The sequence below is a fragment of the Oncorhynchus keta genome, chromosome 18 (assembly GCF_023373465.1).
Source record: "Oncorhynchus keta strain PuntledgeMale-10-30-2019 chromosome 18, Oket_V2, whole genome shotgun sequence".
Classification (NCBI taxonomy): domain Eukaryota; kingdom Metazoa; phylum Chordata; class Actinopteri; order Salmoniformes; family Salmonidae; genus Oncorhynchus; species Oncorhynchus keta.
In genome coordinates, this window is record NC_068438.1 from 25,125,056 (window position 1) to 25,139,055 (window position 14,000).

A 14,000-nucleotide genomic window follows, 5' to 3' on the forward strand; every position below is an offset into this window, starting at 1 on the left:
CCTACCTGGTCTAATAGTACTACTGTTCCCTACCTGGTCTAATAGTACCACTGTTCCCTACCTGGTCTAATAGTACCACTGTTCCCTACCTGGTCTAATAGTACTACTGTTCCCTACCTGGTCTAATAGTACCACTGTTCCCTACCTGGTCTAATAGTAGCACTGTTCCCTACCTGGTCTAATAGTACTACTGTTCCCTACCTGGTCTAATAGTAGCACTGTTCCCTACCTGGTCTAATAGTACTACTGTTCCCTACCTGGTCTAATAGTACTACTGTTCCCTACCTGGTCTAATAGTACTACTGTTCCCTACCTGGTCTAATAGTACCACTGTTCCCTACCTGGTCTAATAGTAGCACTGTTCCCTACCTGGTCTAATAGTACTACTGTTCCCTACCTGGTCTAATAGTACCACTGTTCCCTACCTGGTCTAATAGTACTGTTCCCTACCTGGTCTAATAGTACTACTGTTCCCTACCTGGTCTAATAGTACCACTGTTCCCTACCTGGTCTAATAGTACCACTGTTCCCTACCTGGTCTAATAGTAGCACTGTTCCCTACCTGGTCTAATAGTACCACTGTTCCCTACCTGGTCTAATACCTGGTCTAATAGCACTGTTCCCTACCTGGTCTAATAGTACCACTGTTCCCTACCTGGTCTAATAGTAGCACTGTTCCCTACCTGGTCTAATAGTACCACTGTTCCCTACCTGGTCTAATAGTACTACTGTTCCCTACCTGGTCTAATAGTAGCACTGTTCCCTACCTGGTCTAATAGTACCACTGTTCCCTACCTGGTCTAATAGTAGCACTGTTCCCTACCTGGTCTAATAGTACTACTGTTCCCTACCTGGTCTAATAGTAGCACTGTTCCCTACCTGGTCTAATAGTACTACTGTTCCCTACCTGGTCTAATAGTACCACTGTTCCCTACCTGGTCTAATAGTAGCACTGTTCCCTACCTGGTCTAATAGTACCACGGAGGATTTGATGATCTCTCTCCACTTCTGCAGCTCAGCATCATGGTAACGCTGTTGGGACTTCAGGAGCTGGGCCCACTCCATTTGCGTCTGGGGCAGTTTACTAGACAGAAACACACACATACTGTCAAACACACCCAGATGCCACGGCTAAGAGCAACTCCAAGCTAATTGTTATGGGGCAATTCTGCTGCATAAGTGTTTTGTGATTGGGAAAACAGGCAAAGCCCATGTGGTTGTCAAGTAAAACTAAACAGACTGGGTTTGCAGTTTGGGTTTGACTAAGTACACAGTCATATACCGTGAGCGAAAAAAGTATTTGATCCCCTGCTGATTTTGTACCTTTGCCCACTGACAAAGAAATTATCAATCTCTCATTTTAATGGTAGGTTTATTTGAACAGTGAGAGACAGAATAAAAACAAAAAAATCCAGAAAAACGCATGTCAAAAATGCAATAAATTGATTTACATTTTAATGAGGGAAATACGTTTTTGACCCCTCTGCAAAACATGACTTAGTACTTGGTGGCAAAACCCTTGTAGGCAATCACAGAGGTCAGACGTTTCTTGTAGCCACCAAGTTTGCACACATCTCAGGAGGGATTTTGTCCCACTCCTCCTTGCAGATCTTCTCCAAGTCATTAAGGTTTCGAGGCTGACGTTTGGCAACTCAAACCTTCCGCTCCTTCCACTCCAGGACCTTAAATGTGCTTCTTCTTGAGCCACTCCTTTGTTGCCTTGGCCGTGTGTTTTGGGTCATTGTTATGCTGGAATACCCATCCACGACCCATTTTCAATGCCCTAGCTGAGGGAAGGAGGTTCTCACCCAAGATTTGATGGTACATGGCCCCGTCCATCGTCCCTTTAATGCGGTGAAGTTGTCCCGTCCCCTTAGCAGAAAAACACCCCCAAAGCATAATGTTTCCACCTCCATGTTTGACGGTGGGGATGGTGTTCTTGGGGGTCATAGGCAGCATTCCTCCTCCTCCAAACACGGCGAGTTGAGTTGATGCCAAAGAGCTCCATTTTGGTCTCATCTGACCACAACACTTTTACCCAGTTCCTCTGAATCATTCAGATGTTTATTGGCAAACTTCAGACGGGCATGCATATGTGCTTTCTTGAGCAGGGGGACCTTGCGGGCGCTGCAGGATTTCAGTCCTTCATGGCGTAGTGTGTTACCAATTGTTTTCTTGGTGACTATGGTCCCAACTGCCTTGAGATCATTGACAAGATCCTCCCGTGTAGTTCTTGGCTGATTCCTCACCGTTCTCATGATCATTGCAACTCCACGAGGTGAGATCTTGCATGGAGCATTAGGCCAAGGGAGATTGATAAATTATTTTGTGTTTCTTCCATTTGCTAATAATCGCACCAACTGTTGTCACCTTCTCACCAAGCTGCTTGACTTTGGTCTTGTAGCCCATTCCAGCCTTGTGTAGGTCTACAATCTTGTCCCTGACATCCTTGGAGAGCTCTTTGGTCTTCTGTGGACAGGTTTCTTTTATACAGGTAACAAGCTGAGATTAGGAGCACTCCCTTTAAGAGCTCATTACCTGTATAAAAGACACCTGGGAGCCAGAAATCTTTCTGATTGAGAGGGGGTCAAATACTTATTTCCCTCATTAAAATGCAAATCAATTTAGAACATATTTGAAATGCGTTTTTCTGGATTTTTGTTGTTGTTATTCTGTCTCTCACTGTTCATATAAACCTACCATTAAAATTATAGACTGATAATTTCTTTGTCAGTGGGAAAACGTACAAAATCAGCAGGGGATCAAATACTTTTTTTTCCCTCACTGTAAATGCTAGTATTATGTAGGCAATAGGCATAACACTAAAAACCTATCGATGGTTAGCGTACTTCTCATGTATCCGCAGCCCTTGCCAGGTGGTAAGAGGCTGTGCAGAATACTCCAGCATCCACAGCTTATAGAACAGCATCATGTTGAGCAACACCAGCAAAACCAGGCTGAGGGAGGAGAGGAAATCAGAAGAATGTAAGGGACAAAGGAAAGAAGATGAGTAATGAAAGATACAGAGGTGCCTTAGTCTGTATATTCAGCAGCATTTTCTGCAGTCAAGTGACTTAGTGGCTTCATGGGTGGAATGTCAATAATATTTGTAATAATTTCATAATTAATCAATTAAAAAAAAAAAATTCAGCCAAAAATCCGGTGTTTCTATGTCAAGCGGTTTTGTTATTTCAGTCTTCTGTGACATACACTATATATGCAAAAGTATGTGGACACCTCTTCAAATTAGAGGATTCGGCTATTTCAGCCACACCAGGTGGTGACAGGTGTATAAAATCGAGCACAAAGCCATGCAAACATTTGCTATAGAATGGCCTTACTTAAGAGATCAGTGACTTTCAACGTGGCACTGTCATAGGATGCCACCTTTCCAACAAGTCAGATGCTCAAATTTCTGCCCTGCTAAATTTGCCTCGGTCAACAGTAAGTGCTGCTATTTTAAGGTGGAAATGTCTAGGAGCCACAACGGCTCAGACACAAAGTGGTAGGCCACACAAGCTCACAGAACGACACCACCGAGTGCTGAAGCGAATAGCATGCAATAATCATCTGTGTTCGGTTGCAACACTCACTAGTGAGTTCCAAACTGTCTCTGGAAGCAACATTAGCGAAATAACTGTTTGTCGGAAGCTTCATGAAATGGGTTTCCATGGCCGAGCAGCCGCACACAAGCATAAGATCACCATGCGCAATGCCAAGCTGGATCTTTCCACCATTGGACGCTGGAGCAGTGAAAACGCTTTCTCTGGAGTCTGGCAGTCTGACAGACAAATCTGGTTATGGCGGATGCCAGGAGAATGCTACCTGCCCCAATGCATACTGCCAGCTGTAAAGTTTGGAGGAGGAGGCATAATGGTCTAGGGCTGTTTTTCATGTTTCAGGCTAGGCCCCTTAGTTCCATTGAAGGGTAATATTAACGCTACAGCATTCAATGACCTAGACCATTCTGTGTTTCCAACTTTGTGGCAACAGTTTTTTCCTGTTTCAGCATGACATGCCCCCTGCACAAAGTGAGGTCCATACAGAAATGGTTTGTTGAGACCTGTGTGGAAAAACTTGACTGGCCTGTACAGAGCCCTGACCGTAACCCCACAAACACCTTTGGGATGAATTAGAATGCCGAATTCGAGCCAGGCCTAATCGCCCAACACCAGTGCCCGACCTCACCATTGCTCTTGTGGCTGAATGGAAGCAAGTCCCCACAGTAATGTTCCAACATCTAGTGGAAAGGCTGTTATGCAGCAAAGGGGGGGCCAAATCTATAGTAATTCCCATGATTTTGGAATGAGATTTTCGATGAGCAGGTGTCCACATACCTTTGCTATAAAAGTGTGATATTGGGATGCAAACTCAGAATTGAAGACACTTCAACTCTATATCTGACATGGTACAGGTGTCTTCGATTTTGTAAGCCCATAACCATGTGTGTGAGGTGTATATTTTTGTTTCAAAGTACATTTGTTTAAGACTACCAAGAAACTCCCTAATTTAGCCCAATACAGTAAAAGGTTAATGAACCAGTTACAATGAGGGAGAAGTATGTTTCCTAGTCAGGGCTAAGTGGTTTATCATTAGACAGATGTACCTTAGACAGATCCTATGGCAAGCAATAAAAGGACAGGAGAGGAGAGAGGAATCAAATTCAGAACACAAACAAAAACAAACAAATGCTTTTAACCCAGAGTCAGATTTTTGCTAAATACTAAAGATTTCAAAGAGAGTTGAACTGAGACGACTACAAATGAAACACAAATTATGAAGATGGATCTGAAAGTGAGTGTGTATACTGTATGTATGTGTGTGTGTGTGTGTAGGAGTGTGTGTGTAGGAGTGTACTCACACAAAGCTGATGATGAGCAGCAGTTTGGAGACACTGTAGAGGGCAATGCCTCCAGGGAGGTGCTCAGGCATGTGCCTGGTCTGAGTGGAGCCTGAGGGGGGCAGAACAAACACAGACAGGGTCAACTTGATATATTTAACACAATATACATTTGCGGAAATGTATAAGAGTGTATGTAATGTATGTATGTACCTTATGAAAGTGTATAAGAATGAACAGTGTATAACAGTATTAAAAGTGTCCCCCTGCAATCTGACCTGTCACGCCCACATGTTTGATGCGGTGGATGACATCGTCGTCGGTTGGCGTGGTGACAGGGCTGAGGAGGGCGTCGTCCAGGTGCTGGCTCCGTAATTGGACCAGTGGTCTTTTCCTCCGCCTCACAGACGTCTTCACCACCTTGATCTTGGGAGAGGGCCGGGCCGACTCCAACACCACATCCTCCACCTTCGACAGCTCCAACTCTGACAGGGCACACAGAAGCAGTTTTTACTTTCACACATTAGGATGGTTTACGGTAATCAGATTAAATGTTGCTGAACATTTTGTGTGACAGACTTAACAGCTGGTTGAGGAACTTACCAAGATGGCGGAAGTTCTCGTCCAGCCCGCTCCAGAAGTTCTTCTCGATGAAGCCCTTCACTAATCCCCATGGCTGTTTTCTGTAACGCAGCTCAGTGGACACCCTAGTGACAAGACAGGCAGTGTTTATAAATGAACTTCTAATAGTTTCAAGAGCCACATGTTATTCCAACAGCTGCTATGATAAGGCCCTCCTCACCTTAAACGGCACTTGTTCTTGGCCACCCGTGTCAGCATGTAACGGTTGAGCGTGTAGAAGTAGTCGTGGTAGGGCACGTCGTGTGTGATGACCTCAGCATCAATGATGTAGCACTCACTCTCATGGCTAGCCTTGTACAGTGTCTGGGTCTCTGTGACAGTGGCTGTCTTGGGGGCCAGCGGGTTGGACAGGGAGATGGTGTACATGATCTCTCTCGTCTGGTTCCCCGCTGCATCGTCCTTCTTCCAGGAGTGAAACACTATATCTGTGTGGCGTTATATGTATACACATTCTATCACTACATTGTCACAAGACAACACCAATGGAGGAGCCAATAATGTGATGCTGACACTAATGCCAACAAACAGAATGTCTGACTAACCAGAGAACCTGCGCTGCTCCATGAAGTCGGTCATAAACTGGGATTCTGTGAAGAGGATGTCATACATCTTGTCCACACTGAACTTGTAAACCTCATCGATGTACTGTCTCCCTTTAAGGTCATCGTGGAAGGCCTGCACTTCCCCTGCTGGAGAGCCATAAAGGGGAAACACACTAGATTTAAGTGCCTTTGGGGACATAATATCATATGGTGACAGTAATACCAAAACTTAGTGACATCACAGAAGAGCTTGTTTCAAGCAATATACAGTTTAAATGCATTAAATCTGTTAATGGACGGAAGATTGAAATCGTACCCTCGTCGTGGGTCTCTGAGGAGTCGCTGAGTTCGGTGGGGATGTCTTCATTGTCGTTGAAGTCCAGGGAGGTAGAGGGCACCAGGCCGCTGGCCTCCGCTAGCCTCTGCTCCAGCACCAGGGGCAAGGCCAGCAGCTCCCCGTTAGGGAGGCAGTCAATGTATTCGTCTGGAGGGAGGTCAAACTAGGACACAGAGGATGAGGGGGTCAGTCACTAGAAATACACTGAAGGATACTACAGTACATAGTTATGAGTAGGATGGTATGTGTTCATTTTTTATGTTAATTCAGTTCTGGTGATCAAATTACAGAAAACATTCTGTTGAGTTAACTGTATTCCCCATATGCAGGCTATAGGCAGAATAACAAATGCATTTCCCCTCCATCAAAACAAATCACAAAACAGTAATTGATTTAACCTCTGACCTCTATTATGTCGCTGAGACTCACAGAGAGGGGCTCGCTGCTGATGGTTGAGCTGATGGTGCTGTTGGTGATGATGCATTTCTTGTGTATGGACAGTGGGCTGCCCTCGTGCTTGGCCTCGGCACTGCTCTTAGACAAGTTGTCATTACTAATGTCATTCTCCTCGTTAGGAATCTCCTCACAGAACCTACACCACCATCGTAGGGGAACAGGGCCCAGCTGGAGGTTAGGGTTATGAGTTCTGGAGTATTGCTTTTACATGATAATGGACAGAGGGCTGAGAGGGATGTGAAGCAGGGCTGAGAGGGGAATGTGTGTGTTTGTGTGTTAGTGTTTGTGTGTGTATGTGTGTTTGTGTGTGTACATTTGAAGTCGGAAGTTTACATACACCTTAGCCAAATAGATTTAAACTCATTTTTTCACAATTCCTGACATTTAATACTAGTAAGAATTCCCTGTCTTAGGTCAGTTAGGATCACCACTTTATTTTAATTAAGAATGTGAAATGTCAGAATAATAGTAGAGAGAATGATTTATTTCAGCTTTTATTTCTTTCATCACATTCCCAGTGGATCAGAAGTTTACATACACTCAATAAGTACTTGGTAGCATTGCCTTCACATTGTTTAACTGTCAAACATTTCAGGTAGCCTTCCCCAAGCTTCCCAGAATAAGTTGGGTGGATTTTGGCCCATTCCTCCTAACAGAGCTGGTGTAACTGAGTCAGGTTTGTAGGCCTCCTTGCTTGCACATGCTTTTTCAGTTCTGCCCACAAATTTTCTATAGGATTGAGGTCAGTGCTTTGTGATGGCCACTCCAATACCGTGACTTTGTTGTCCTTAAGCCATTTTGCCACAACTTTGGAAAAATGCTTGGGGTCATTGTCCGTTTGGAAGATCATTTGCGACCAAGCTTTAACTTCCTGACTGATGTCTTGAAATGTTGCTTCAATATATCCACATAATTGTCCTATCTCATGATGCCATCTATTTTGTGAAGTGCACCAGTCCCTCCTGCAGCAAAGCACCCCCACAACATGATGTTGCCACCCCCGTGCTTCACAGTTGGGATGGTGTTCTTCGGCTTGCAAGCCTCCCCCTTTTTCCTGCAAACATAACAATGGTCATTATGGCCAAATGGTTCTATTTCCGTTTCATCAGACCAGAGGACATTTCTCCAAAAAGTACGATCTTTGTCCCCATGTGCAGTTGCAAACCGTAGTCTCGCTTTTTTTATGGCGGTTTTGGAGCAGTGGCGTCTTCGTTGCTGAGCGGCCTTTCAGGTTATGTCGATATATATACTCCTTTTACTGTGGGTATAGATACTTTTGTACCCGTTTCCTCCAGCATCTTCACAAGGTCCTTTGCTGTTGTTCTGGGATTGATTTCCACTTTTCGCACCAAAGTACGTTCATCTCTAGGAGACAGAACGTGTCTCCTTCCTGAGCGGTATGACGGCTGCGTGGTCCCATGGTGTTTATACTTGCATACTATTGTTTGTACAGATGAACGTCGTACATCCAAATAATCTGTCTGTAAACAATTGTTGGAAAAATTACTTGTGTCATGCACAAAGTAGATGTCCTATCCGACTTGCCAAAATTATAGTTTGTTCACAAGAAATTTGTGGAGATGTTGAAAAACGAGTTTTAATGATTCCAACCTAAGTGTATGTAAACTACCGACTTCAACTGTACTTCAGTAATGAGGCCAGCCTCTCATAACAACCGGCAGCAGATCAAGGGCGTCTTAATCAACGATGGTAATTGAAGAGGCAGTGTTTATATCTGTAGCCATGGAAACCACACCCACCCCATGGTGTTGAAGTCGTCGTCCGGGGGAACATAGTCCTCGTCGTCACTGGTCAGGCCAAGCTCGTTGCCATAACACTGATGGACAAAGTGCCATAGCTCTTTGGGGCACAGGGGCTAGAGCACAGGGTTAGAGACGAGACTCAGAACGGCAGAGACTTGGATTCAATGGAAAATAAAAGTATCAATATACTGAACATGTAGATCTTTTTATGATGAGGTTAATTGAGGTTGCTGGCTTACTTTGTCCAGCAGTGCATTCTGCCATAACCTGAACATCATCATGTAGGTCCTGTCCCGTGCTCCAAATGAGGTGAGAAAGTGCTGTGTGGAGAGAATTAAAATAATGAGTTTCTATCAGTTAAAAAAATATGTTTGAAATGAGGCTGAGGAGAAGGTTTGAGCCTCCTTTCAGTCAGTGAATGCCGAAGATCCAGTCCCTGTCCTGTCTTACCTTGTCACCGTCTGTGGACACCTGGATGGCGTTGGGGATGAGGCGGGCTGTCTTCTCCTTTGTCATGGTGCAGATGTCCTTCAGCCTCACCGTCAGCTGCACACACATGCAAAAAAATATATCTGTTGACCAATACTGAAATATCTACTGTGCTGCAAACCATAGAAATACAATCAATTACATTGCAATACTGTAAACTCACCAACACCAGAGACATATAGATAAGATCAAAATAACAGAAAGCCCCAGGCAGAGGCCCAGTGCGTACCAGCGTTTCCCAGCGGAAGATGTTGCTATAAAAACAGATCCAGTTTTCTGAGAGGTAGAGTCGGCCCTGCAGGAGGATGTCTCGTTGCAGGGCGCAGGAGTAATCTGCCAGCAGAGGTCAAAGATCAGAGCCCAGGAAGAATACATAATCTACCCATCAAGGTCAGGCTTAATTCTATTTCAATATAGTCAATTCAGAAGATGTATGACCTGAATTGATAGTTTAAATAGAATTGACTCCAACCAGCCAACGCTAACTTGACCAAAACCAAGCTGATGTCCTATATCCACCATATCAATGACCTAATTGGCCTTTGTGGCCTAGCACTTTGTGTTAGTAACTCACCCACGATGAGTCGCTCTGTGTCCGGTAGCTGCTTGAAGAGCTTCCTGAAGTCCTCATTACGCTGTTTATATGTGGGGCTCAACACCTGGAGAGACGGAGAGCACCATGGTAACCTCTTAGAGAGGGACGACTCACACATACATTCCTGAACACACACTCTCTCGCTCACATACACACACTGGACGACATCCATTTTCACAAGTGCATTTAAAACCAGATACCAAGCACGATCTCCTCTTGACATTTTGCCACTTCAGGACATCCAATAAGCATGCTTTTGATTATCATGAGCATTCCTAATGTGAGTCACATTCCCAAGACAACAATATACGGTAACATCAATGTACTGTATGAACACACACAATGGTGCTTTTGTGCAGCAACAGTTTATATGTAGGACAGATGGAGACAAAGACACACATCAAACCTGCTACGTTAGCAAACCCTTATAGCTATAGTTTATCTTATAAAACTTAGTCTGGTTGGTTGTTGGTTTAGGTCATGAGAAGAAATGTTCAATTCTCACACAAAGGAATTCATTCTCTCTTGTTACATTCTCAGGCATTTGGGTAAATCTTATCTTGGGCTTGGATTCAGAGGACAGGCTTGTTTAAAGAGGGAAGTATTGCTGTGACCCACAGCCAGACGCCTTCTGAGTGTGAGTGCAGGGGTGAGTGCTCTATGTATCTAAGTCAGATGCTGTCTTTGAGTAGGAACAGCTTCAGGAAACAATGCCTGCCAATACAGTAACCAAAGACATCCCTTCAGGGAGAAAAACCTCTCCCTGCTTCAATCTTGAAGGAAAACAACAGACTGTTCACATTAACATCACATTGAACATAGGTTCAATACTCATATAACAACAACAGCCCAGAATGGATAGAAATAATCGGTTTCTGTTAAGCTATGAATGAAAACCAGTGGTGCCTGTCAAGAAAACTTGATAAATTCGAGAACTTTGAAGACTGGAATTATGTATTACGCGCCAGACATTTTTACTGTCTAGAAATGTTCACAGAAAGTACTCTCTATAACTGCCTAAAATATCAAGAGTATTAGAGCCTCCCTTTCACAACAAATGCCTGTCTATGCCCCTTAAACTGCAGCCTTCTTACTTTGTCTAGGGAAAAGGTGAATGCATACTATGGGAATGCAAATAGCTACTGACTTCCTTTAATTTGCCTGCCAAAATATAATTGGGTCAGGGAACCACAGAGTTATGCTCTTGGCACAGGTACAGTACAAAAACCGCCCATGAAAACCTTCTCCCCCTCTTCCCTCCCCGCCGCTCCCCCTCCTGGCATCAGCTCTCTGGGGGTCAGTAACTTACTGCAGGGACCTCCTCTGACTCCAAGTCCTGGTCTGAGGGGTCCGAGGCGGCCCAGTCCCACTCCCACCCAAACTCTTCCTGGGCCGGATCCTGTGGGAGCCACCCAGCCAGGGCTTCATCCAGCTCCAGCACTGCCTCCCAGTCCGACGACAGTCCCCTGTGAGCCTCCATACACTACCCTCAGACACACAGACGGACACCTAAACCCCGTGGGGTGCTCAGAACGGTGGATTTCAATGCTGGTGATTCAGTGGTCCAGGTCTGCTGCAGACAAACAGACAGAGCTGTTGTGTGTCCAGTGGCTGTGGCTTGGAGACTGCTGTGATTGAACCTGGTATGGGTGCTACCTCCTTTCAGTGTGAAAGCTGGACCCGGCTGACTGCTGCCACATGAGTCCAGTTGTTTCTCCTTCAGCCGTTGGCACTCTAGTAATCCTGGCCACAAGTCTTTTATTATAATAGCAGCTCTGGCAGGTAGGCGTGTGCGGTCAGGGGGTGTAATGCTGTCCAGATCCAGATGCCTCAGAGCGCCTTGGTGAACGCAGCTCAGACACACCAGCAGCGAAAGCAAAGAAATATTCTTGGTAAAGAGAAAAACAGAGTGAAAGAGAGAGAAAGAGAGATAGTTTCCTAACTGGAAAGCGGTGCAGTCCCGTCTCGCTGGCTGACAAGGTGATTGAGTTACAGATGTGCACACAACCTTCAGTGAGGAAAAACAAGTCCATTAATCTTGAGTGGTGCGGCATGGAGTCTCATGCCAAGACTTGCGGCTCAGTCTAATGCAGTTGGAGCAGTGTAGCTCTGGGAGTATGTCCCCTGTCGTTGTCCTTGACCATTCAGGTATAAGAGAGCAATAACACAGGAGGGTCAACACATTTAGAGGTGTTACTATCACTAAAACCCCCCTGGAACCCTGTGGCCTACTTCCCTACTCTCTGTCCCCCACAACTCTCCCCTAAGGTCAGTAATGCAGTCCTGAAACCAGATCCCTGTCAGTCACTAAGACCAGACTAGACAAACAGGCACAGAGATTGGTTCTCATCTGACTATGAGCTGGGCAAATCAACCTATCAGCACAGTGGTGAGAGGTTGACACAATGATAAAATACATCAGCAACAAAACAAACACTGTGGCTTCAATTGGCACGCCATTAGGCTCACTTGTGATTGGTTACATCTGTGCACCGGAATTCAGAAACAAATTCCACACCTTTCCTGCTTACGCAATTTCCACAACCCCACTCAACATCTAGCCAAATCAGTGAGAAGAAATAAGCTCCAGGAAACAATAATCCTCAGCACACTGTTGAAAACAGTTCAGATCATTCACAGATCCCTCTCAGACGTGAACAGCCTTCACTCTGTTGAAAATGCCTCTGCATCCCGTGAATAACGATTCTTCAGACGTTTGCGACCTGGGCCCACTGTCATCAAAAACTGCATTCAGAATGTCAGATAACCGACGAGTATCTGAATTCAACGTTTTTCCAAGAGCTTTTCCCAAAAATGAAAACGAAGACTAAAGCAAATGCAGAAGCTATTGATTCGATTATCTCCATTCTTCTCCAGGTGACAATGTGACAAGTCCTAAGACAGTGTAGCTGCCAGGTGATGATGCCAGGTGATGACAGTCCCTGAGGTTTTAGTTAACCATTAACCTGCTGGGTAAACAGTGAGAGATGTCGGAGACAGGTACAGTCAACCAGGGTGGGGCCCCATTCTTTTAAGGGGGCTGTTAAATATCCATTCCCATAAACAATGAGGCCAGTCTCTCACCCCACTGACAGTAGGTTGCTACAAGCCACTCTGGAGAGGACTGGCCAGGAAGGTGTATGCCTATGTGTATTTGATTGCATGTGTGTGAGGACTATCTGAAACACACTATTCCTTGACACTTTCCCTGCCAATGGTGTGTTGATGGTGGGAGGGTGGAGGAACCAGATGTGGGAACAGCTCAGCAGAGAGGGGTCTGGTTTAGAAACACAGCCAAGCCAGGATCTCTGACGATTCACCCTGTCCTGTATCATACACACTGCTTGCTTTTCTTGACATTTCAAACAAGCACCCCGGCTCCCTACATTGTAAACATTGTAAAAATAACTAGTGTGGTTTCATGTAAAGTTTTATGAAGAGCGGTGAGCCTTTCATGTGTTAGGAGATAGGCTCTACAGTGGTATCCTTGTTGTGAGAATCTACCTCAGAGTAAACATGGCAGCCTCTTGCTCACCTTCTCCTGCTCTTTCCTCTCTCTCTCTTTCTCTCTCGTGCAGGGGGATGAACTCTAGAATGTTTTCATTATAGACCTGAGAGTATGAGGAGGCAGATATTTCACCTCACAAAACTCTTGGAGAAAAGCAGTCTCTTAAACCTGCCACTTAACTGTCAATACTATGAGCCACTATACTAGGTGTCTGGCAGACATTGATTTCCTTGTTAATACCTCAACTGCCTGCGTAGGTCCTGTACAGTTGCCATGAAAGCATTGCAACAGAGTCATTAGGAAGGTTGATATGGCAGGGTGGGGCCTGTTGTGTGTCTCTACTGGGCTCAGACCTCATATCAGGACGGTTGTGATGTAATCACAGTAGGTTCAGTGCCATGGGAGAACATCATTGCCATGTAGAGAAACACAGTGACCGTGACATGGCCTACCACATAGCCTACCATACCCTTAGGTAAAGCACTGCATCAGACACATACCAATGGTCCAGAACAGAGATTAGGCATAATTACATAGTTAGTGTTAGTTAATGTTTCTGGGAGAAGATTGGTATTATGATGTATTCGTTTCGTAATGGTAGAACAGGAGAGAAATGAAGTTAAGTAGCTAGAGGAGAGTATCAGAAAGCATTAGATGTTGACCATAATTCTTCTTAACATTCTGGAGAATCTCCATTTCAAGTTTCACTAAGCAACAATGCCAAACTATACCCAATGTGGCCATAATGACAAAATGAGCACTTGAAGAGTTGGGAGGACTGGAACATGTTAACCTGTCCCATGCTCCATTCCCCTGTCATTCAAGGCA

At 44.9% G+C, this 14,000-nt stretch overlaps 1 protein-coding gene across 7 annotated transcripts in view; it reads right to left on the bottom strand.

The window, feature by feature from the left end:
- The window catches only part of LOC118396872 (protein Aster-B-like), a 125,863-nt gene that overhangs the window by 2,034 nt on the left and 109,829 nt on the right, over positions 1-14,000 (bottom strand). For 5 of the 7 annotated variants that reach the window (XM_052467751.1, XM_052467749.1, XM_052467753.1 and 2 more), the window contains 14 exons: positions 9,644-9,728; positions 9,299-9,402; positions 9,031-9,126; positions 8,820-8,900; positions 8,578-8,693; positions 6,767-6,953; positions 6,341-6,524; positions 6,025-6,171; positions 5,643-5,907; positions 5,444-5,547; positions 5,119-5,325; positions 4,862-4,952; positions 2,850-2,957; positions 964-1,084 (listed from right to left, as the gene is read on the bottom strand). In XM_052467751.1, the coding sequence (XP_052323711.1) occupies positions 964-1,084; positions 2,850-2,957; positions 4,862-4,952; positions 5,119-5,325; positions 5,444-5,547; positions 5,643-5,907; positions 6,025-6,171; positions 6,341-6,524; positions 6,767-6,953; positions 8,578-8,693; positions 8,820-8,900; positions 9,031-9,126; positions 9,299-9,402; positions 9,644-9,728 (1,896 nt within the window). The remainder of the gene's footprint in view (positions 1-963; positions 1,085-2,849; positions 2,958-4,861; positions 4,953-5,118; positions 5,326-5,443; positions 5,548-5,642; positions 5,908-6,024; positions 6,172-6,340; positions 6,525-6,766; positions 6,954-8,577; positions 8,694-8,819; positions 8,901-9,030; positions 9,127-9,298; positions 9,403-9,643; positions 9,729-14,000) is intronic. The other 2 variants (XM_052467752.1, XM_052467750.1) reach the window with 1 other exon arrangement.